At 42.0% G+C, this 23,851-nt stretch overlaps 3 protein-coding genes across 4 annotated transcripts; 2 read left to right on the top strand and 1 right to left on the bottom strand.

The window, feature by feature from the left end:
• Positions 1–2,306: 2,306 nt before the first annotated feature.
• Positions 2,307–9,066, top strand: LOC306791145 (casein kinase II subunit alpha'-like). 2 transcript variants are annotated; one of them, XM_079287771.1, is made up of 12 exons: positions 2,307–2,562; positions 3,863–3,974; positions 4,691–4,792; positions 4,954–5,004; positions 5,170–5,229; positions 5,702–5,785; positions 6,225–6,335; positions 6,433–6,534; positions 6,854–6,954; positions 7,456–7,604; positions 8,209–8,296; positions 8,616–9,066. In XM_079287771.1, exons 1-11 carry the CDS (start codon positions 2,456–2,458, stop codon positions 8,280–8,282), a joined length of 1,053 nt encoding a protein of 350 aa, XP_079143897.1. In that variant the 5' UTR covers positions 2,307–2,455; the 3' UTR covers positions 8,283–8,296; positions 8,616–9,066. The 2 variants fall into 2 exon arrangements, with proteins under 2 accessions (XP_079143897.1, XP_079143898.1); XM_079287772.1 differs by lacking the exon at positions 4,954–5,004.
• Positions 9,067–9,383: 317 nt separating this feature from the next.
• Positions 9,384–17,764, bottom strand: kiaa0895l. Its single transcript, XM_079288674.1, has 7 exons — positions 17,627–17,764; positions 15,695–16,435; positions 15,181–15,324; positions 14,105–14,237; positions 13,064–13,369; positions 12,664–12,761; positions 9,384–11,878 (listed from the first exon to the last, which is right to left on the bottom strand). The coding sequence occupies exons 2-7, from the start codon at positions 16,406–16,408 to the stop codon at positions 11,717–11,719; spliced, it is 1,557 nt and encodes a 518-aa protein (XP_079144800.1). The 5' UTR covers positions 16,409–16,435; positions 17,627–17,764; the 3' UTR covers positions 9,384–11,716.
• Positions 17,765–20,095: 2,331 nt separating this feature from the next.
• LOC306794030 (beta-1,3-galactosyltransferase 1-like) lies at positions 20,096–23,485 on the top strand (the record flags this gene model as incomplete). The annotated part of the gene is made up of 2 exons (XM_079291892.1): positions 20,096–20,130; positions 22,306–23,485. 2 exons carry the CDS (start codon positions 20,096–20,098, stop codon positions 23,483–23,485), a joined length of 1,215 nt encoding a protein of 404 aa, XP_079148018.1.
• Between the last annotated feature and the right edge of the window lie 366 nt (positions 23,486–23,851).

Below are 23,851 nucleotides of genomic sequence, written 5' to 3'. Positions count from 1 at the left end.
GTGTTCGAAAGATAAATTAATTTATCTGAACCAGTCTTCCATCCGTTCCCAGTCGGAATATTTCATTTTATTTTGATGTATGTATTTATTTTATTTTGTATTATTCTCAGGTCACTTGAGCCTGTTGATTCACATCCGGGTGATGTTCACCGCAGAAGAAGAAGAGCATCCCGGTGGTTCTGCTAAGGAACCGCTGCTATAGATGTACCTCCACCACCCATCCGATGAGATCAATACATCACCGATACTGCTGATATATTCACACATCATCCATAACGTGAAATCTGGAGGCGCTACGTCACTTTCACGGAGAGAGCAAACGTAACCGCTAGCGAGTGTTGCTAACGAGTTGCTAAAGGAGCTAACGTTCATGTCGCGCGGACTTCCTCCGAGCTCGCGGATATTTCTACGACGAGGTTAGCCGGCTAGCTTTAGCCTCTCCGTTTATTGATTTCACACTGTCACAAAACGGCACTAATAAATAGTTTTTAATATATATCTATATATATATTTTATTGTACAAAATATACACACGCGTGCTATTTCTACGTGACTCTGCATTGTTGGAATCGAGTTTAATATATTTGCGTGATTTCGTGTGTTGTTGCTAGGTAAGCTAGGTCAACTAGCTAGTTAGCGGTAGCTGACAATTACCGTAAACGATGCTAAGTCTTCACTGATTGGTTCACACGTTAAGAAAACTTGGTGGTAACTAGCTAGACTAATGCTAACTAGTAGCTAATTTAGGTGTAAATTATAGCTTTGTGGCCAAGGTGAGAAAAAAGGCCCCGGAGAGCCTTAAGAGTCGTGACGGGCTCCACAGTTATGAGGTCTACGCGATATTAAAATGGTTTGTGATAGCTAACGTTAGATTTTATATATATGTATAAAATTAGACATGACACCCGAGAGTCTCTATGTTAATCTAGTCCGGAATAGATAAGTCTAAATACATTGGTTTTTAAAAAACCTAGGCCTGGTTTAATGTTGTCTGGTTAGGAAAGAGAATCCAGCAAAATCACAATTTTTCTATTTTCACAGAGACTTAGTCTCAGAAACCTGTAACTGGGTTTCAAACAATCTTCAGAGTCTCCATGTTAATCTAGTCCAGAATAGACAAGTCTAAATACTGTGTTTTTAATGTTAGGCCTGGTTTATTGTGGTCTAAATGTGGCCTAGAAAAAACAATGCAGTGAAATTACTATTTGGTCTGTTTTTCACAGAAGAATTAAAGGTATTTATATGATAATCTGGTCCAGGTGTGACAGCTGTGGTTTGCACCCCATGTGTTGTGCTCTGGATGCAGTCTAAATGGCCCGAAAGGAGATTTGTAACACTCCGTGGACTCAACCATCTCTAGATTTAATAGAAAAGAAGTTGAAACTGTCACTTTTAACGAATAGACTACCGTAAAGGTATTACAAATCTGGAACTTTACATATGTTTGTGACTGTTAATGGAGTCCAGTTTTGACAAGTACTGTTGTTTGGGGATTTTAAACAGTCTTTTGTGTGTTTATGTTAACCCGGTGCAGGTTTGGCAACTCTTAAGTGAAAATTTGACACTGTCACGAAGTCCGTTCTGTCTCGCAATGTGTTTTCAGGCCGTGTTTAAGGTCTCAGTGTTCATCTAGTAGTTTTTGGTCTCTGATGTGGTCTAGATCGTGAAAAGGTGGTAAAATCTTCCATGTTTTCACAAATCCCAAACTGGGTTTTAAAAAACAGAGTTAACGCTGTTACTCTGATACCCAGTTCTACAACGTAACACAGTGCGACAAATAATTAGACAAGTAGAGCTGCAGCGATTAGTTCATTTAATGATTTGTCAATTCAGTCTAATCAGTTATTTTGATGATCGTCTAATAGTTTGTCATTTCTTTTAAGCAAAAATGCCAAAGTTTCTCCTTTTTCAGCTTCACATATGAGATGGCTTGATGTTTTCTTGGTCATATGGGAAAGTAAATTAAATATTTTTGGGATTTTGACTGATGGGCTTATTTGAGTGTTTTATAGACCAAGTGATTCATGGAGACAATAATAATTAAATGTGTTAGTTATAGACCTGCGTACAAGAAATATCATCTCATGTTTTGGCTTGAGCTCCCACGTCGGACCACCTCAGACTCCTCGTTACCTGCATGTCTGTCCTAACCCTCCTCCTCTTCTCTCTGCAGCTGGCGGCTCTTCATCCCATCCTGCCTAACATCCTGCTCAGGGGCTTCACGCACTCTGTCATCGTAGCTCTGTCAGTCTGCACCACTGCCGCGTCCGACCGGCCTGACGCCTTTCACCTGAGGGCGAGAGCAGCCGAAGCCGATGGTAAGCACCGCACGGGCATCTCCTTAGAGCCGCCACCGCCGCACATCCTGGAGAGTCGCTGCGCCGCCTTCCAGTATCGAGCCCAGAAGCGTTCAGAGGGAGGCGACGGTCGCCGACGCGGAGCCGCAAAGCTAGCGATGCCCGGATCCACGCCGGCCAGCAGCAAGGCTCGGGTGTACACCGATGTCAACACACAGAAGAACAGAGAGTATTGGGACTACGACGCACATGTGCCCAACTGGAGGTACAGCTGCACGGGGGGGGGTTGTACTCGCTCTACAGTTTTAGATTTGTAAAGCACACAACATGAAAACGTGTGTATCAAAATAAGCAGTAAGTTTATCATCGCAGCATTATGTTCAACGGCCATTTATTGTCATTATGCAACACGGGGATGCTCAACGAAATTCAGTCATAGTCCATTTGTAACACAACAAACGCATAACAAACAAAAGAAAACAGCTGTATATTGTTGTAGTTCAATCCTTGAGTTTGCATCATCAGGAATGTAAACAGCAACAATAGGAACTATTCTGTGGGCAGATAATACAGCCGACATCATCACATTAAACATTCAACACGAGGGAAAACATTGTCCATCGGCTCTGACTGTTCACATCATCATGCTCAGACAGACTCTGCCTCCTCTCATCACACCTGGAGTCCTGCTTATAGATGTTCAGCACTGAGTTTAATCACATTTAAAATATCATTTTTCTAAATGAAACCATGCTGTCTGTGTATCAGAGATATCCTCAAGAGTATATCAACAGCAAATACCAAAAGAGACTAAACTATGTAGAATAAGAATGACTTTTGAAAATGTAAATATAAATTTACTGAATCGGTTTTATTTCTGTAAACGTATAGAATATGAAGTCTAGAGTCTGACTTGCATTCATTCATAACAGAATCATGATTTTGCCTCATAGTTGGTTTTGACTGAAAACGTCTAACCTCAGATTTTAAATGTTCTAGCAGCTAAAACACAGGAAGCCAGAACAGTTCTACTGCTGTTCATACAACATTCAACCACATTAAATCATGTCGCATAGATTCTGTTCAAGTAAGAAATAAAATGTGTACATTAACAGAAAATACATCCATAACAATTTAGATGAATTTAGATAATTTAATGACGGTCGGACTAAACAAGTAAATGAAAGATCTCTTCTTGTGCGCTGGGATCCTGTGATTGTGACATTTTACCAACTGAACTGTTTATTTTTATGATTACATGATTTATAATATCAGAAGATATTTTAAATATGCCTGTTATAATTTCCAAGAGCCCAAGATGACGTCTTTGTTTCCAAAACTTAAAGATCTTCTGTTATTTAAAACAGAGAAAAGCAACAAATCCTCATTTTGGAGAAGCTGGAACCAGAAAATGTGAAGTGTTTTCTTCTTCATAAATGAGTAATTGGATGATTGTTTCAGCTGTAGTCTTCTTATTGATGATCTAACCAGGGCCATGGATGTCATGTGGTTCATGATCAGATGTGTCTTTTGTTAACTTACTAAATGTTTCCGCTCTCTTTCAGCAATCAAGACAACTACCAGTTGGTGCGTAAACTGGGTCGAGGGAAGTACAGTGAAGTGTTCGAGGCCATAAATGTGACCAACAATGAGAAAGTGGTGGTGAAAATCCTCAAGGTGAGCCTGGAACTTCTGCTTTTGTTTTATTAAACTACTATCTCAGCAGGTGGAGCTCTCACTCACAGCAGATGACTGTTAAAACCGTCCGGCGGCATTTTGTCACGTTTGGTTCTCCGGTATAAAAATCCTCGTTTCCAGCGCGTCATTCTTCTGTGATGACCTTTTAACAATAGTGTGTCACAGATTGAGAGATGTCGACCGAGACAAACTGCTGTCAGTAACTCGTGCGTGACCTCAACTTAAAGGTGCAGTGTGTCGGGTTTGGCGCCATCTAGTGGTAAAAAGCTGTGGGGGCCGACATGAGAGCGAATGTCCTCATCTCGAGCCAGTGTTTCGTTTATCGCTGACAATGTATTCAATTCTATGTTTATATAATATTTACATTATAAACTAGAATTTTAGTCAATGTTTAAGTTTGTTGCATTAAATAAAGTAACACTTCCTGTTCATTTTGAAGAGTTTCTGTTACCACGTTGCTGGTGTACGATTTTATTATTTTGATAGTAAATCATTCATTAAATGTTTATCGATGTATTAATTTGTTACCTTTAAAAAAATTTAATAAAGTTAGGAATTCAATGTTGACACAAATAATAACCGTTAAAAATGTCTCTGAGAAGCTTCGCTTCAGGCCGCATTGGTTCTCACTGCACTGTCAGTCTGCGCTCAGTTTAGTCACATCAAATGTTTTCTCGTTGTCATTTTTTCCGCAGCCCGTCAAGAAGAAGAAGATCAAACGGGAAATCAAAATTCTTGAAAACCTGCGCGGAGGAACCAACATCATCCGCCTGGTGGACACGGTCAAAGACCCGGTGGTGAGTCCGCTTCCTGCCGCCGCTCTGCTGCATGTCGACACGCCGCCAGTGATAATCCAGTCGTGTGAGCGAGAGAGTGACTGTGTGTGTGAGTGAGATAATGATCTCCACCTACCTGCTGCTGCTCCTCAGTTAAGCCTCGTGTTGTCCTCTCTTTACAGTCCAGAACTCCAGCGCTTGTCTTTGAGTGCATCAATAACACAGATTTTAAGGTACTTTAGTTTTGGCCGACATCAAACATGCAGAACTACCGTTGGTGTCCATTATTAATAACGCACATAATAACCCCTCCGGTTTAAATGTTGCTCACGTGTAGACGCCGGTGGAGCTGCCGACATCTCTTCATAACACTTTGTACGCTTCATGTTGTTCCACAGGAGCTTTACCAGAAGCTGACAGACTACGATATCCGTTACTACATGTATGAGCTGCTCAAGGTAAACGAACATCTTCCAGTAATGTCAACTTATTCATCTACTCATGAATATTCACCTCTTTTAAGATAATATCTGTGAATGTGACTGGTCAGATTTGTAGGCTGGTTTGTATTTCTCCAGTGATTTAACAAGAAGCCGAGCGTAATGTAAAGCTTAGAAAATTAAAAATGGACAGAATATACAACTACCAACAACTCTGATCATTATGTAATCATTTCGATCGTTCATTAAAGAAAATATCTGCCGTTTCCAGCTTCTGAAATAGTGAATATTAGCTGTTTCGAGTTGTTTTTTTAAATGTAATATTTTTCCAAAAGTATTTTGAAGATGTGATATTTGGCTTTTTACAATTTTTGTACATTTTCTTTAGAATACATGCATAATAAAGAAACAAGTGATGACTGGATAATGGACGTAATGTGTGGAGTTTGTGTCCTTGTTGCCTTTGATGAATGACTGGATCCCCTTTAAGGCTCTGGACTACTGCCACAGTATGGGCATCATGCACCGGGACGTGAAGCCGCACAACGTGATGATCGACCACCAGATGAGAAAGGTAACGCTCGCTAATCACGTTAAACGTGACGATAAGGATCGTTTGTTTCTACGTACTGTGTGACTATTATTATTATTATTATTATTATTATTATTATATCATCATCTTAGTTTAATTACATTATGTTGCATTTTATGGTTATTTTCAACCTTCATACATTTTAGGAAGAAGTGAGTTTTTAAACTAAGTTTTATTCTTACTTTAGTACTTAAAATTGTTCATCAACGTGCTCGATTCAAACAGTTATGCAAAGCTGCAGCAATCAATACTTTTACATCAAATGCTTGTGTAACATTTATTGATTTATTATTATTATTTTGTGTCAAATCCAGTGGTTCTTGTTTTAGCTGCTTTGTTTTGCAATAAATAAGAAAAGGCTCAAAATGAAAGCATGAGCCTGTCGTGATGATGAGATTAACGAGTCTTCTCTCCGTCACAGCTGCGTCTTATAGATTGGGGTTTGGCAGAATTTTACCATCCCGCTCAGGAATACAACGTCAGGGTGGCCTCCCGCTATTTCAAAGGCCCTGAGCTGCTAGTGGACTATCAGGTACCGGCCGCTCACACTCCTGCTGGAGATTCTGTTCCTGTGTAGTCATGAATCTTGGGTGTTTTGATATCATCTTCATCTTCTTCTTCTTCCCCAGATGTATGACTATAGTTTGGACATGTGGAGTCTAGGCTGCATGTTGGCCAGCATGATCTTTCTGAAGGAACCGTTTTTTCACGGCCAGGACAACTACGACCAGGTAAAGGTGTCCGATACAGACTCATGAATACTGATACAATTTATGAGTATAGCGCTTTCAAAGGTACTCAAAGACACTTTACATGCTAAGAAACAGAAGCAATTACAATATAAACAAAATAGATGACCTAACATGCATAACTAACTTTAAATATGTTTCAAGTGACGGAGAATGTCTGCGGTTACAGAACAAAGCTTCTCTAACGGTCACACTCTAACTGAAATCTAGAACCTCTGACAGAAATGTCTTTGCTTTGACATCGTCTGCTCTGTAATGAAACGCCTCCACAGTGATGTGTTAAATGTGCGTTGTTCTCCAGCTGGTCCGCATCGCTAAAGTTCTCGGCACCGACGAGCTCTTCGGTTACCTGCACAAATACCACATAGAACTGGACACTCGCTTCAAAGACCTGCTGGGACAGTGAGTATCCAGATGTTCACAGCCACCAGCAGATGTGTGCAACTCTGACCTCACGCTGTCTCTGTCAGTGATTCAGGTAGAAACAGTGACTGGAGCCTGATGTTCAACCACGTCAGGCTGACGAAATGTTTTTCTGACCGTCTTTGCAAGTGAATATTTGGTTAAATAGAAACATGTCACAACTGAAGGAAGATGTTTCTGACATTTTAACACGCGGCGTTTGAAATTAACTCGCCTGCATTTTATTTTTGGCTTGTTCTAATGTCCAACCCTGCACGTGTGAATAACATGACTGTTCCAGGGTCCTGGTGCTGTGCATGCGGTCACACTTGAAACCATTAGAGCCGTCTCTGATGCTATCAGCTACACCTGTGCTAATGCTTTGGTAGTATTCACAAGCAGCCACCTGACGGTTGTTGCATATGATTCGTGAGGACTATTATACTCGCGTCACTACATTTGTATAAGTTCAGTCACGCTACGTGTGTTTTGTGTTTCCAGGCAAACGAGGAAGCGCTGGGAGCAGTTCATCCAGTCAGAGAACCAGCACCTGGTGAGTCCGGAGGCTCTGGACCTGCTGGACAAGCTGCTCCGCTACGACCACCAGCAGAGGCTGACGGCGGCCGAGGCCATGCAGCACCCTTACTTCTGTTAGTATTAAACGCCTACGCTGCGCTTTCTGCATGTCTGGATATCAGCACCGCTGCTCACACGGCTGCATTAAACAATGGAGATACGCTTATTAAATAATAATGCTGAGGGATCGGTCACATGATGTTTTCTCTCTACTGTTACCAGTTTGTTACAAATAATTGTACGATCTCACAATTAGAGTTTGAGAGGCATCATAAGAGTGTATATTCTTTTAATTTGAGGGTTTGTAAGCCTGACTGAATTTAAGTGGATTGACTACCGGTACTAACTTCAAAAACTACAATACCAATACCCTTAAAGTGATACTTCTACTTTAGTTTGGTTCCCAGTTAAATTATATTATGTTCAGTGTTTTGGGATCAGGTGAGCGATCATCTTTTAGTAATAACATTTGCATTTAAATGATTATACTGTATGAATATGATTAATACTAGATAAACCCTATTACAACCCATCGTTTGTATGTTTTTAACAGATAGTGCCGCATAAAACATTACAAACGCCTGAGTTCAGTTCAGTTAATATAGGGCACGCCTGTGTTATGATTCATTTACCTGAGATCTGGTTGAGTTTGTCAGATAAAGTGTGCTTGTCCCTCAGATCCTGTGGTGAAGGAACAGGCGAACGCCAACACAGACGGCACAAAGGCCATAAGCGGTTCCAATGCGACATGATAACCAGAGAGCAGGTAATGCATGTTTGTTTTAAACTGAGTATGTATAAACAGTTTCCAGTTCATCGGGTACTTCCAGCTAAAACTAATGCGGTCTAATACAACAGTCACGCAATATATCCTCCCATCAGGAAGGTTATAATGTTCCGTTTGAGAGGTGTTGATTACATTTTTATTGTATTTTGTTATACAATATAGGTGTTTCTATTATTTTGTCAACCCCGATTACATCAATTAGGGTAGCCTAAACACCCGTCTGTGCAACACACGTGCCTCCTCATAACATGGGTCGGATGAGTGGGCGCCCTCTGATTGGTCTGTTTCTGTTCCTCAGGAAGAATCTTTGTTACCTCAACTTGTGACCTTTTCGTGGCAGAAACTTCTGCCTCCACATCAACAGCCATACTGGATGCAAGATGTCAATTTTGCAGAATACACAAACACGCACGGATTAAACTTTTCCCAACAAAGCCCGGGGGGGGGGGGTGGGTGGGTTCTGAGCTGCTTGGTCCGAGTCACAGATAAATCTGATCTGAAATCCTCACCCTCCTCTTCCTCCTCCTCCTCTTCTTCCTGCCCCCAACACCCCCTCCCTCCAACCAACCTGTTTTTAAAAAGAGCAAAGTGACTGTTGGTTCAGTATCAGGCCAGTGTTGTGCTGTAAAGACGTTTGTCCGTCATTACGATGCTGTAGTGACCTGAGATCCAGTTTTAGCACTGAATGGCATGGAGGCTCTTTTCTGCTACGGATAGAACAAAAGCTATATTGAAAGAGAATAAACCATTTTTATTTAAAAAATGAGCGTGTTGGACTTTTGATTGAATCAGAACAGGTTATTTTTCTGTTATCGAATGTATTTTGTGTATATATATTTAATATGTATTTAACATATGTATTTTTATACATTAACACTTTCAAAGCAGAATTAAAATTACAAGTAACGAGTTTTTTTAAATTAAAATTGGACTACTTCCTGAATTTAGCTTCAACAAGCATTTCATTTATACAAGTCAGAGCTATGACAAGTTGCTTATGTCAGCCACCAAGCTAAAGCATACGCTAACGTTATAACGGCTTCATTAAAAAGAGACCACAGAGCTTATCAAGTGTGTACTTTTTAATAAATAAACTGGAACTTCAAGGTCTTCTCCAGAACAAACACTTGTGCAACATTCGTGCGTTACAAATCGGTGCGTTCGTTGAGGACCACCTGGTCAAAATTTAAAAAAATGTACATATGCTTTCTAAATGGCTTCAATTGTAAACACAGAATCAATTTCAATTACGTGTTAATCGTCAAATTCAACAATTTTATAATCACAGAAGTAGAATTCACATTTTGGTCAAGTTAAAAACCGGAACTGGTGCTGCTGTTTAGCCCAAATCCTGATTTTAATTCTGCTCGCAGACGGCTTAGCCCAAAATGAATGCCCCCGACTTGACATCTGAAGTTTTAAGTGTCAAAACACAGTAAAAAGCAGCCTACAAACACACGGCTAGCTACAGCAGATGAGCTCTACGCCCATCTAAGGCACGCCCACAGCTTCCCCCGCTTCCCCCTCAGCCAGGGACTCTGTCTGGGTGAAAAACCACCCAGAATGTAAAAAAAAACAAAAAATGCCACTTTGGCAGTTTATCTACATGTTAAAGGAATAGCTCGACATTTTGGGAAATTCACGTGTTTGCTTTGTTGCAGAGAGTTAGATGAGAAGATTTTGATACCACCCTCTGTAAATATGAAGCTGCAGCTGGTTAGCTTAGCATTAAGACTGAGAACACAGTGGAATTATTTAATGGCTCGTAACCCCCCTGTGCTATACGTTAGCGTTACATTCTCACACAGTTTTAAAAATTATAATTGATGTTATTCACTTTTTAGATGTTAGCCAGCGACTGTCGATGTTGCTCACCGAAAAGAAAACTCACGTTAGCAGAAAGTACCAGGCTGTGACTAGCTAGCTAATTAAGCTAACGTTAGCTCCATAAATTGGTTAAAAATGCTGTCTCCGGCTGTTTTAAAAAAAAAAAAAAGGAACACGGGGTCATGTTTGTATTTTCCAACATGTTTTCACTCATCGACGGCTAGTTATTTTTGGGCTGTTTTGGGCAACATTTGGGTACGTTTTTTTAAGTGTAAATTCAATTTACCTTTGTATAGAGTCAAATCATAACAAGTTATCTTGAGACACTTCATAGCGATATGATTCCAGTAATAAGGACAGCGCCGCTAACATTAGCATAAACTCTGTTAGCATAAATTCCACAGTGGTAAACACGGCACAGCGGATGTGCTGGTCGTCACGACACAAACTAAAGTTAATGTAAGTAAAGCTCAGTTACTAGCTGGACATGCTAACGTTAGAGCAGATAACAACGTTAAATCTTTTCCTTGTTTTCATTTTTTTTAAACGGGTATTTATGTTTTTAGAGCCCAATGCATGAACACGGAGCTTTAACGTGTGCTGTGCAGTTAGTTTCTAAGCTACGACTGGAAAATCGCTGCTTGAGGGAGGGTTTTAGCAAACTGTCAATTGTCGTTTTTTTTTTGGATGGAGCCAGACGAGCCGATTCTAACTTCCGGGTCTCAATGCTTCAGCTACATATTGAACGGACGGACATGAGGTTATCAATCGTCTCATCTAAATTTCTGCAAGAAAAAAAACGTCCTTTAACGTAGCACGATAAAGTTTGGCTTCTGCAGCGGAGTGGGGGAGCTCGGGGACGGGGGTCACATCACAGTAGCATACTGATGTGAAAAGACCACCAAGGACACTGTTAAGACAGTAACAACTCAGCGGATTATCGTCTTTTAATAACACCGATACTTTAAAAAAACAAGACACCCTGGGGAACGTTTGAAGACTTGACTGAGTCCACTGGCACTTGATCCCTTAAAGATTCATGGTCTCAGTTACAACTTCTCTGGAGTTTTTGAAATGTGTGTGTCCTTGGTGTCCTTTTCCTTAAAAATGCAAACAATCTGAGGCATAAAAACAATGTTGTGTAAAATAAAAAATGTATAAAGCTAATACCAGAGACATTCAGTTTGCTCTCTCAAAGTAAAAACAAAACTTCAATAATTGCATAAATAAAGCAAGTTTAAATCCGTACGCGACTTGTTAGCAGTACAGGCGCTGGAGATTATGTACGAGTCTACATATATAATGTCGGTTACATCGTAGTGTTGCAGTATTGAGGTAACTTCATAGTAGCAAAGGCGAGGAGGAGACATGCATTGGACAAAAGTGAAAATGTAGATAGAGGTGTTAGTGTGTATGTCCCTTTTTGTTCATATTCAAGTTTTACAAAAAATAAATAAAGCATTGATAATACTGGATGTTTCTAAATGATATTAAATGCACCACCTGAACAGTCTGTGTACCTCCATCTTCTTCTTCTTGGATTCAGGTGGTGCGGGGATGGGATGGGGGGGTTTAGGGCAGCAGGTGTTGCAGCGCTGCGTCGTCCAGGTCGTTGACGGCGACGATGTGATGCAGGTGTTGCAGGTAACGTTCCTGGTCTCGCATGAAGTGCGGGATTCTGGTCCGTGGGAGGACCGCCAGAGGACGCAACGTCTCCACGTCTTCGAAAGACACCTGAAGAGAGTGAAGAAGAGTTTCTCAGTGGAGGGAATCACCTATTGGACATTCATTCACTTCCACATTTTAAAATGAAATAGTACTGTAGCTCATTTTAATCAAAACAGAGTCATTTACTCAAGATAGCACCAAGAAAGATGTGAAATCTATGCAGAAGTGAGTATTTGTAGGGACGACTTTCTAAATATGCTGTATTACAATAAAACAGTGACGTCTAGAACGTGTTCAGTATTATTCAAGACATCAAACCTTGGACGTCAATCACAGTGTAATCATCTACATTAATACATCACATCAACCTTTTCTCTCCTATGATTGAAATACATTTAAAATATTAACATAAATTAAAATATTTCCCTCCTAGAGTGTTTTATTAACATATTTTACATCACTTCTTATGAGACGCTTTACCTAGAAAGCCCTGCAGAGGGCAGACACTGCACATTATCTACTTCCTTGTAAAAATGTCTCATCTGCATGTTACGGTTGGACCTCTTATTTTGTTATATTTCTCTATGTTTATATCTCTATCAGTCTCTCTATGATTGATTATTCCCAGAAATTAAATTATTTTATCTTGTTATATTTTATGTTTTGAATTTTCTTTACTTTTATTGTTGTTTTTACTGTAAAGCACTTTGTACTTTGCTTTATCAATACACGTATTATTACGATTATTACTTCATGGTTTTGTATGTTAAATAATAATACACATCCAGTAGCTTTGTTTGTTATCGTATTGGTAGTAAAGGCTCTTATTATTTAAAGGTACTGACACTGACCTTGCCTAAAGAAGTCAACATCTTGAAGTCGATGGTCCTTCGGTATCGGAGGATTCGGAGGATCCCGTCCAGATAAACCTGGTCTTTACTGAAGCACCCTGAGACAGAAACACACAACATGCAGGAAGTGTAAAATGTGAAAATATAACTGTGTATCACTGATGGAGCAGACATGGATGCTTCCAGTTTGCTTTACTCAGCGAAATATCTCAAAAAAGTTTTGCACAGCTTTTAAATATTGTCTCTGGTGACCTGTCAATCACGGTGTAGCCCCGCCCTAAAGCATCCCCTGCTTTATGGTCTGTGTGACTCTAAATGGACCATAATGTACTAAATGAATCAGGTAGATGGCATTCATATATTCCCACGTGTGTGTGTGTGCGTGTGTGTGTGTGTTCACCTTGCTGCGAGGTGTCCGTCTGTCCCCTCTTGGCTCTCAGGCAGTACTCCCAGCGGACGTCCGGGTCCTGGACGAAGCGAGCGATGTGGCCGAAGAGCCGGCTGAAGCTCATGCTGGTGGCGTGGTACACCGTGTAGTACAGCAGGGCGGCGCGCCACAGGTAGGGCTGCTTCCGCAGCAACACGCTGTGCAGGCTGGCCAGGCCCTCCTCCGTGGGATTGGCCGGTTTGAGGCCGAACTGCTTCCTGCCCTCGGCGGTGGACCACGGCTGCAGGTTGTTGTTCACCCCTCGAAGGTAATGTGTACCTGAGGAGACGATTGTTAGAAGATTTTATTTGACTTTTTTTTATTTGATCATTATTTTATATGCATGTTTCAGGAAGCAACCTCCGGTTCTGTCTCCACTGACCAGCTGCCTGGTTTGTACATATTTACTCAGAGCAACGTGAGGCACAACCTGTTTAAAACTTTCAAAATGAGACATTTTTAGGTGAACAAAAAATGATGTTGTGGCAACCACATAGCGTCATTAAAGCATCCCCTGCTTTATGGTCTGTGTGACTCTAAATGGACCATAATGTACTAAATGAACATCATGCTGTATTGAAGAAGACTTGAAACTAGAGATTGAGACATAAACTCATGTTTACAATGTTTACTGAGGGAATAAATCAAGAGAGAAGTAGAGTCATTTTCTCATAGACTTCTATACAACCAGAGGAGTCGCCCCCTGGTGGACACTAGAGAGAATGCAGGTTAAGCATTGGCTTCACTCTCCAGACCTGCAGGTTGCCTCCTGGTTTGTTTCATTGGCTTCACATTTAAGTGCACATATTGAGTCATCACAACTGATTTCTATGTGAGGCGCAACCTGTTTTACACTTTAGTTTAAAAATCTGAAACGCCCAAATGGATTCAGATCTGATAAAACGCTGATGAAGCTCAACTCTTCTGCCAATTCAGCGACTGATATGTGTTGTTTCAGAACATCTGACACTTTAATGACTCGAATGTTCATCGGTGGGCTTAGCTGCAGCGTACCGATCTCATGTCGCAGCATCCCCTCCAGCCAGTGCTGCCGAGCTCCGGCCAGGTTGATGGTCAGCGTGGGCCGACAGCTCTCCACCACCATCACCGCCTGAGACAGCAGCTCGTCGGACAGACGCACCACCACCTGCAGACATGAACACCGTCACCACTGACCTCCGTCCTCTTGTCCTGCTTGTTGCTCAGCTTGTTCAGCCACAATCAAATGTGCAAACAGTTTCTACTTTAAGAGAATAAGTGCTGCCAGATGTTTTAAATGAGACCGTTGTTGTTGTGTCACTCGACAAGATCAGTGTCAAGTTTACTGGACTGTAAAGGAGCTCCACCACGGTCACATGCGTGAGAGCAACGAGGCTGTGAAGTCAGCGTGATGGCGTTCAGTCGGCTCATTTAATCACAACCGCCTTTTTTATAAAGACACGTAAAAGCTTCTAAATTCACCAGAGGGGTTTTAAACTGACGTATTTGATATCAGAGAACTAAAATGTTAACATGGGATGAGACGTGGAAACAGGAAGTCTCATTTCCTGGTTTTAGGACTGATTCCTGCAGCACTCGGGTGTTATCAGGAATCATTTCACAGCTTTGTTGAATACTCGGTTGTGATTGGTCAATTTCGGCATTCTACAATCAGTTATTTCTTTATGGCGGACCGCTGTGATAACAGACGCAGTTCTGATGTCCATACGCAGCTCGACGACCTTTCTTTCTTTAGCTGAAGCAAGGAAATCATTTTTAAATTCATATTTTGTGTCAAATTGTTGTTTTAAGCACCGAGTAGTGTCTTTCGGACTCACTCCAGCAGCACGCCATAGACAAATCGTTTGGGCTCTTTGTGTACTTTGCTGTATTTGTTGTGTAGGAGCAGCCGTGCATGTTCAAGTCGTGCAACATGGAACGAACTGCGCTTTTTTACGATGACAAACATCCTCATTCCGATGACAAACATCCTCATTCCGATGACAAACATCCTCATTACTGCTATATAGCTGCTTCTGGGACACTTGAATAGAAAGCAGCAATTGTTTAACGTCGTCAGTTACGCCTGTGGCTGTGAGAATCACACTCACCTCTCCCACGCAGCCTTCTTTCTGCAAATATTTGCGCACAGCGGCCCACACTTGACATTTCGGGAGTATGCTGCCGCCCGTCACCTCCTCGAAGTTCTCATAGGAGCCGAACTTCTTCAGGACGCACTCCATGATTCCCACCGCCTGCAGTTAGGACAGAAAAGTCATGATCAGCATTGCTTGAACTCCACAGACTGTATAGAAGGAGGAGTGACCAGGCGGTAACCACCGGTTAGCCCCGCCCTAAAGCATACTAAATGAATCAATTTACGAAGTGAACATCATGCTGTATTGAAGAAGACTTGAAACTAGAGATTAAGACATAAACTCATGTTTACAATGTTTACTGAGGGAATAAATCAAGAGAGAAGTAGAGTCATTTTCTCATAGACTTCTATACAACCAGAGGAGTCGCCCCCTGGTGGACAGTAGAGAGAATGCAGCTTTAACACATGAAGCATCGGCTTCACTCTATAGAAACCGTGTCGTGATCCGTGGAGGTTTGGTGCTGTACCTGTTCGAGGAAGAGGCCTGAACCCTCTTGGTACTTCTCCAACACACTCCTGGGCTCCGGCTGTGCATACTCAAACTGAGGCTCGTACTTGTAGTCGGACTGGAAGAAAGTCTGCTTCTCCTGCTCCAGGTTCAGAGGCCTGAGGGCGACGAGCAGACAGGGCCTGGAGGGCACGGCCGGCTTCCTGCCGACCTCCCTCTTCGCTATGTGCGGCAGGGACGTGGCGGGTCTCATTTGGCCCCTGCCGACCCGGAGCCCCGGGGAGTAGTTGACCGAGCAGGTGCTCTCGCTGCGGCGCATCCAGCCGCCCGCACCCAGGCTGGGGCTGGTCAGGCTGCGAGCTGGAGGCGACGGGGCGGCCGAGCCGCTTCGCCAGGGCGGCTGCACGACCCGCCTGTCCGCCATCTGCTCCAGAGACCATCGCAGGCGCTGGGGCGTTATCTCCAGGCTGAGGGGCCGGCGGAGCGGCGGTCTTGGCGTGGCCCCCGATGATGATGAGGGCCTCCTCTGTGCTACCTGGCTGCTGTTCGTCTGGGCCGGAAGTCCATTGTGGGACACCTTCTCCTTCTTTGCAACATTACTCTGTTTGGCCGGCGGTCTGGATGTGGCGGCGGTTCTGGGCGCTCGCACATCTGGCTCCAACGGGTCCCTGCTGCTCCCAACACTTTCAACCTCGACCTGATCCATGAAGACTCCACCTGAGTCCAACACCATCACCACGGTCGCTACGCCTCAGCCTCTCTGTGGACAGACAGATCCATGGGTCCGGTTATTGTTGGACATGTGTTCACTTTCTGACCAGAGATGTTATTCTGTTTCCTGCCCCGTAACGACAGATGTAAAAATAGCTCATAGCTCACGTTGGTACAGCTAAGAAGCTTCTCTCCTTGTGCTGCTGCAACAAACACATTTCTCCTCTCGGGATCTTATTTCAGGCAGATAATTCTTTCATAGTTTTACTCAGTGGTGGAAGAAGTATTTAGATCTTTTAGTGTAGTAAAGTACTAATAAGACACTGTGGAGAGTACTCCACTGCAAGTAAAAACTGCACTCAGATCCTAAAGCAAAGTAAGTAGAAGTATTGATTGTGCAGTAAAATGTTCCCTGTTAGAGTTGTACGATTACATCTGATGCTTCTGGATTAATATTACTGCTGCATTCATGTGTGTGTTGCATTTTAACTCCTTTATATCCTGCTGGCTACTTTAATGTACATCAATGCATCATATTCTATAAGATCATCATGTTTGTAGTGTCGCTGGAGTAAAAAGTACAATATCTACCTCTGAGATGCAGTGAAGTATGTCGAATGAATGGAAATACTCAAGCAGTGTACAAATACCTCAATCTTTTTACGTCTGACGATTGCATTTTTGCACACAGATTTTCCAATAAATAAATGCATGTCAAGTCACTAGGAAGTTACACAACGGGGATTGATGAAAGTATTCAATATTTACAAATTAGCAGTTTTACAAACTGGGTGTCTTTAGTAACATTCCCAGAAGAAGAACTTGCTGAACACTAAAGCACAATTCCTTTGTTTCCACTCAAACAGAACCGAGCAGCACTGACGTCCTAAAGATGACCACTTTTAAGTACAACACTTGTGTAAATGTACTTGGTCAAGATTGCACCACCGGTTCTGCTCTTTGTTACTGGTTAAACATGGAGGTGATGTCAGTCACTGCTGCTAGATTATAATTAGATTACAGTTGAGAGAATGAATGGCAGCAGGTCAGCAACGTGTCAGTGTTCATGGAGGAGACACAGAATAACAGACAGTAAAACAAAGTATCACCAAGATAATATTAACTTGTTGTACACTAAAGAAAGAAAGAAAGAAAACCTCCACAGTTTGAATTTGAATCGTCTGTGGAGACACAGTGGTTTATTCTGCAGACAATCCCAGTGAGGAGCCCTTTAACTCACCAGAGTTCCGGGACTTCTCCTCGATTTCGGCCGTTTTCCTTCGCTCATACCGGCTGCGGCTCCACGCAGCGGTGTGTGTGTTGTTGTTTACCGGCGAACGATGGGAGTGATGTGCGAGTAACGGTTCACTGTCCGGGGGCCTGAGGCGCCTGCCTGGGCCGGCCAGGAAGCGGCTGTTGTGTTGGAAGTTATGACGCGGCACGCCCGGCACATGGCGCTCCCCTTGCGTCATTACGTACAACCCGGAAGGAAAAAAAAAAAAAGGGTCGGAGCCCGTGATGTCCTTTTATGCACATCGTCTATATCTATCGTCTATATATATATATATATATATATATATATATATATATATATATATATATATATATATATATATATATATATATATATATATATATATATATATATATATATATATATATATATATATCGTCTATATATATATATATATATATATATATATATATATATATATATATATATATATATATATAGTCATATCCACCATGAGCCACACAAAAAAAAAGAAGAAAAAAAATTATAATAATCATAAATTATACAAATTGTCAATATTTGTGTTTTTGAACTATGGAATGTACCCAGTAATGTGTGTAAAATATGATATCTGCGCAAAATATATGCTTTTCCTGCTCGTCCTCTCTGTCTGTGTGCACGACACTCTGAGAACGCGCAGCTTGGGGGGCCTGATCGTTTTGGCCCAAAAGAGGCGGGTCTATGAAGCAGTTTAGCCAATTGCTGATTCAAGATATAAATGAGTGACATACAATTTAGCCAATCAGCGCCCTCAAATAGATTCAGCTTGGGGCCAGAACGATCAGACCCCCCTCGCTGCACGTTCTCGTCAGGAGAATCGCGGGAAAGGGAAGCAGTATATGCGAAGCTTCTGTACTAGCTGTACACCAGAGAGGTTTGGCTAGCTGGATGACGTCATGCTCATCATTTATTTAGCTTTTTAAAACAATGGGGATGTATCCAGCACCGACAGTTACGGGAGTGAGGGATGAGGAGGTAAGGAAACATGAGAACACCAGGACACGCATGACAACTCTGTCAAGCTACATATTAGGCAAAGTGAACATCTTTTCTTCTACATAGCTGTCCTCAGTCTCATCTGCTTAACTTGGTCATGGAGGCATCAACATGTAATAGAGATGTTAAATTAACAGTGAAAACTCATCATAGCTTAATTTAACATCAGTATTCATAATTACACTTCATGTTTACTTCTCCTGATCTTTACCTCCTATAACAAGGTCCATAGGGGCATCTCAATAAATGAACATGTTATATGATATTATATTACATAAGTGTTATTTACTGATTGTTTTCATGTTGGAATACATGTTAAATATTTAACTGCCAAGTAATAATGCGTGTTTGATACTTGGATACTGGAAAGCAAAAGGCGGAGAACGGATCGTGGAAGGGATTCGTCTCAGCGGGGTAAGGGAGCCTTACTCAAAGTGGAGCACTGTCTGTTTCGTCCAGCGAAATAGCTCGTGACCTGTCAGGGTTTGAGGAGGGGAGAAGGCCGTTGCTTCCTCGTGGCCTGCGTGGCCAGCGTCGCGCTGGCGGGGAAAGCTGGATCTTCTGTGGCCTGGACGGGGGTCAGAGCGAAGAGAGCGTTGTGTGCTCCCTGTTCGACGGAGGTCGAAGGGAAAAAGCAAGGAGGTGTGATCTGCAGGCAGTTTTGTTGGACAGTGGTTGAACCACAGGGGTCCTGGGCAAAGGGGACCTTTGCTTGAAAAAGGGAAGGCCTGATTCTCTTTGTCCACAGCACATGTTGAAGCCATATGGTCAGACCCCAACAACAGTAAAAAGTATTTACTTCTGAGATGTAGTGTGGTATAAAATACTTTATTTACCTCTGCGATGTAGTACAGTAAAAAGTACAATATTTCCCTCTGAGAGGTACTGGAGGAGAAGTACTTACATTACAAAACTGGATTGACTTATTTAATACCTCCTCACCACTAAACACACACAGGAACAATTCTACAACTCTGCCAAAAAATAACAAAAAAAAGTTTCACAAACAACCTGCTGCTGAATCAGTACAACCACACACCCCAGCCTCCGCTTCCAACACCCCAACACACACACAACCAGGTGCTAGCTCAGGGGAGGTGTTTCTTAAAGCCTTTAAAGCATTACCGGCTTTATGTCAGCTTTGAGGGAAAAACAACACAGGAAAAAGTGAGGGGTGGAGCAAACAAAGGTGTGGTTACAGGTAAAAGGAAGCACGGTGCTATGGTTACTTCAACAGCCCTGGAGCTGGCTGACAGCAGCAAGAAGCACAGTCTGTTACAGAGATGGCCTGATCTGGGATCAACCGCGTGGAGCTATGATTTTTTCTGTGCTTTTGCAGTTTGGATTTTTCAGTGTCACATTTTTTCATGCTTCCCATTTCTAAAACAAGTAAATAATCAACGTCTGGGGAGTGTCAACATGGTGGAGAGTGGCTTTGCTACAGGAGGGCAAAGGTAAGTCATCCTTTATCTTATCGGCTGTATTCATTCAGCTGAGAAGGCGCTGTGGTTGGTTATAAAAACCCTTATGTCATTTATTAACAAGACCTTTAACCAGTTTGAGAACTGGAACATTTCATATGTAAAACAGGTCACAAGAACCTGCGTCGCAGTAAAACAATGTACTTCTGTTAATTTACTCCCAGTACCCAGACAGTTTACTTCAGTAAAAGTAGCAATACTGCAGAGGTGGAAGTAGTATTCAGATCTTTTGCTTCAGAAAAATTACTAATATATCACATATACTCATCCAGCTCCGCTGTCACAAGGACAGATTCAGAAAAGCATTCCTGCCCACTGCCATTAGACTTCATAATGAAACACCTCGGGCCAGATCATCGTCCTTCACATGAACAACGCTGCACGGCTGTTGCTTGTTGTTGGTGATTCTGGCTCTACTGTCCAGGTTGTTTAGTTCACTAGTTGTTAATTTAGTTTACTAGTTGTTAATTTAGTTTACTAGTTGTTAATTTAATTAATACCACTCTATTCATGGTATATACTGTGCATTTCCATTTTTTATTCTATTTTATCTTATTTTTTATTAATCTATTCCTTCAAATTCAATATCTGCTCTGTTATTTTATTGTACTGTATATATTGTGCATTCCATACGTTATATTTTACTCTGTAAATTGCTGCTGCTACAAACTAATTTCCCCCTGAGGATGAATAAAGTTTATATCTATCTATCTATCTATCTATCTATCTATCTATCTATCTATCTATCTATCTATCTATCTATCTATCTATCTATCTATCTATCTATCTATCTATCTATCTATCTATCTATCTAACTATCTATCTAACTATCTATCTAACTATCTATCTATCTATCTATCTATCTATCTATCTATCTATCTATCTATCTATCTATCTATCTATCTATCTATCTATCTATCTATCTATCTATCTATCTATCTATCTATCTATCTATCTATCTATCTATCTATCTATCTATCTATCTATCTATCTATCTATCTATCTATCTATCTATCTATCTATCTATCTATCTATCTATCTATCTATCTATCTATCTATACACAATATCTTTCCATTCGGCACTTGTTTTAGTGTCACTTCTTATACACTTTAAATATTTACTCTTGTATTTAATCTTTGTTGGTGTATTTAACTTTTTCTATTATAGTTGATTTTTTACTTTATTCACTTACCTCACTCGTGTTGCTATTGTATTGTATTTTGCAATGTGTCAGTATTATTTCTTTGACGCTTAATGCTTAATACTTGTTTATATTTTCATTGTAATGTTTTTTATGTTATTCTTCTGTTGCAACTTCAATGAAACTCTGGCACAAGTATTTCCTTCAGGATAAATAAAGTTCTTTCTTATCTTAATACTGCAGTGGTGGAAGGAGTACTCTGATCTTTAACTTAGTAAAAGTAGTAATACTGCAGTGTCAGAAGACATACTTGTATCTTTTACTTGAGTTAAAGTAGCAATACTGCAGTCGTGGAAGAAGTACTCAGATCTTTTATCGAAGTAAAAGTAGCAATACAACATCTGAAGAAGAAGCGTGGGGATAATGTGCAGCGGACTTTGAGACCATCACTGCCCGAGGTGACCAAACGCCACCAAACTGCCCCAGAGAGGAGAGGGAGGAGAGAGAGGAGAGCTGAGATGGAAGCTAAGCTAACCCAGCTAGGACCTGAGGCTACTCCACTACCCAGCATGCTCCTGGCTGTCTGATGTCCGGTCGCAGAAAAATAAGATGGATGAAAGCGGCGGGAGGTTGGCGACTGTTGAGCCCACATCTGGATGGACAGTGTTTTGCGCCTGTTGAATTTTTAACGTGAAGATGTCGGCCATATTATCTGCCCTGAGAAACGCTTTTGTTTCTGCTATTGACATTCATTATGATGCAAATTCAAAGAAATGCAAAACAGGAATGTACCACTGTTTTTGTTTTGTTTTGTTTGTCATGTGTTTGTGTGTTACAAATGGGCTACAACTGGATTTCATTTAGCATCCCTATGTTGTATAATGACAATAAATGATCCTTGAATCCTTAAATGTGGTGGCACAAAAAGTACAATCAAATATGTATACTTGAGTAAATGTACTACTTTCCCCCGCTGCCTGTCTCACTGTCTCCTCTCTGCTCTCAGCCAGTGGATGGAGAAAGCTGGGAAACTGATGAGAAGCAAGAGACCCTGGAAGTACCTCTTCCTCATCCTGGTGTTGACAGTGGTTTTCTTTGTCTCCAACACAAGCATCAAGGACGTTGTGTCCTGGGACGCAACAAAGTGGTGGTTTGCAGCGAATAGCCAGAGACAAAATGTTGTCTCTCCCAACTCGAGTGGTTCCAGCACCGGCACACCTGGATCTGAACCAACTGGGTTTGTAACAGAGATCGTCCCTGTTGCACTTCGTCAAACTGACGCTTCTGTGCTGACTCAGCAGAGGACTCCAAGCAGAGCTGAGCCGCCAACGCCGAGGCCTTATAAATCTCCGGGCCTCTACCTGGTGGAATACCCCTCTGAGTACCACTTCATCATAAATGAGCCAAAGACGTGTGAGCAGCAGAAGTCTTACCTGGTTCTGGTGGTTCCCGTGGCGCCCAACAACAGGGCCCATCGCGACGCCATCCGTAGCACCTGGGGCGGTGAGGGCGCGGCGCTGGGCAAAGTGGTGACGCTGTTCTTCCTGCTGGGGCTGCACAGCGGCGAGGGGGCGCCGCAGCTCCAGCAGCAGCTGCTGCAGGAGAGCCGGGAGCACCACGACCTCATCCAAAGCGACTTCCTGGACTGCTACAAGAACCTCACCATCAAGACCATGGTGATGCTGGAGTGGCTGGACTTGCACTGCTCTGGCGCCTCGTACGCCATGAAGATCGATTCGGACATGTTTCTGAACGTGCCCAAGCTCATCGACATGTTGGTGAACGCTCCGAAGACAAACTACATGACGGGACTTGTGGCGAGTGGAGCCATGGTCCTGAGGGACCGGACAAATAAGTGGTTCCTCCCTGTGGAGGTTTACCCTTCGGCATATTACCCTCGTTATGCTTTGGGCCTGGGCTACGTTTTATCTCTTGACCTCCCTAAAAAGCTCGTAGAGGCATCCAGACATGTCAAAGCTGTTTACATTGAAGACGTGTATTTGGGGTTGTGTATGAGTCACATGGGCATCCCTCCCACCGACCCCCCGAACGGAAATTATTTTCATGTGTTGCCAACGACATACAGTCGCTGTGCTTACTCTCAGCTAATAGCCACGACTACACATCCACACGATGATCGCGTGAGCATTTGGAAGGACTTCAAAAGACCGGGTCAGTACTGCTGATCTGCAAACATAACGACGGCTAAAGAAGACTTCATATATTGATTATTGATTCATAGTTATATAAACTACGATAAAAAAGTTGAAATCAGCGAGGCCACCGCAGAATGAGTGCTGACGTTAGCTTAACAAATTAAATTTCATTAAATTAAATTTGAAGACAGACTTTATTTCAGCCATCTAACCAAAGTCACATTAAAAAAACACACACAACAAAAACACCCTGAGAGGCGAGTAAACCAGAGGCTCCTACCTGCAGCACTCTAAAGCCAAGTTAATAGTTTCAATGAATGAAAACAACTTACCCAAAGTTCCAAGCACTGCACCAATTCACCTCAGGCCTGCTGTTGTCTGTTAGATCATGGTAAC

This window comes from Melanostigma gelatinosum (assembly GCF_949748355.1).
Source record: "Melanostigma gelatinosum genome assembly, chromosome: 2".
Lineage (NCBI taxonomy): Eukaryota > Metazoa > Chordata > Actinopteri > Perciformes > Zoarcidae > Melanostigma > Melanostigma gelatinosum.
The sequence above is the reverse complement of the archived record's forward strand: the minus strand, read 5'-3'. Positions and strand labels throughout refer to the sequence as shown.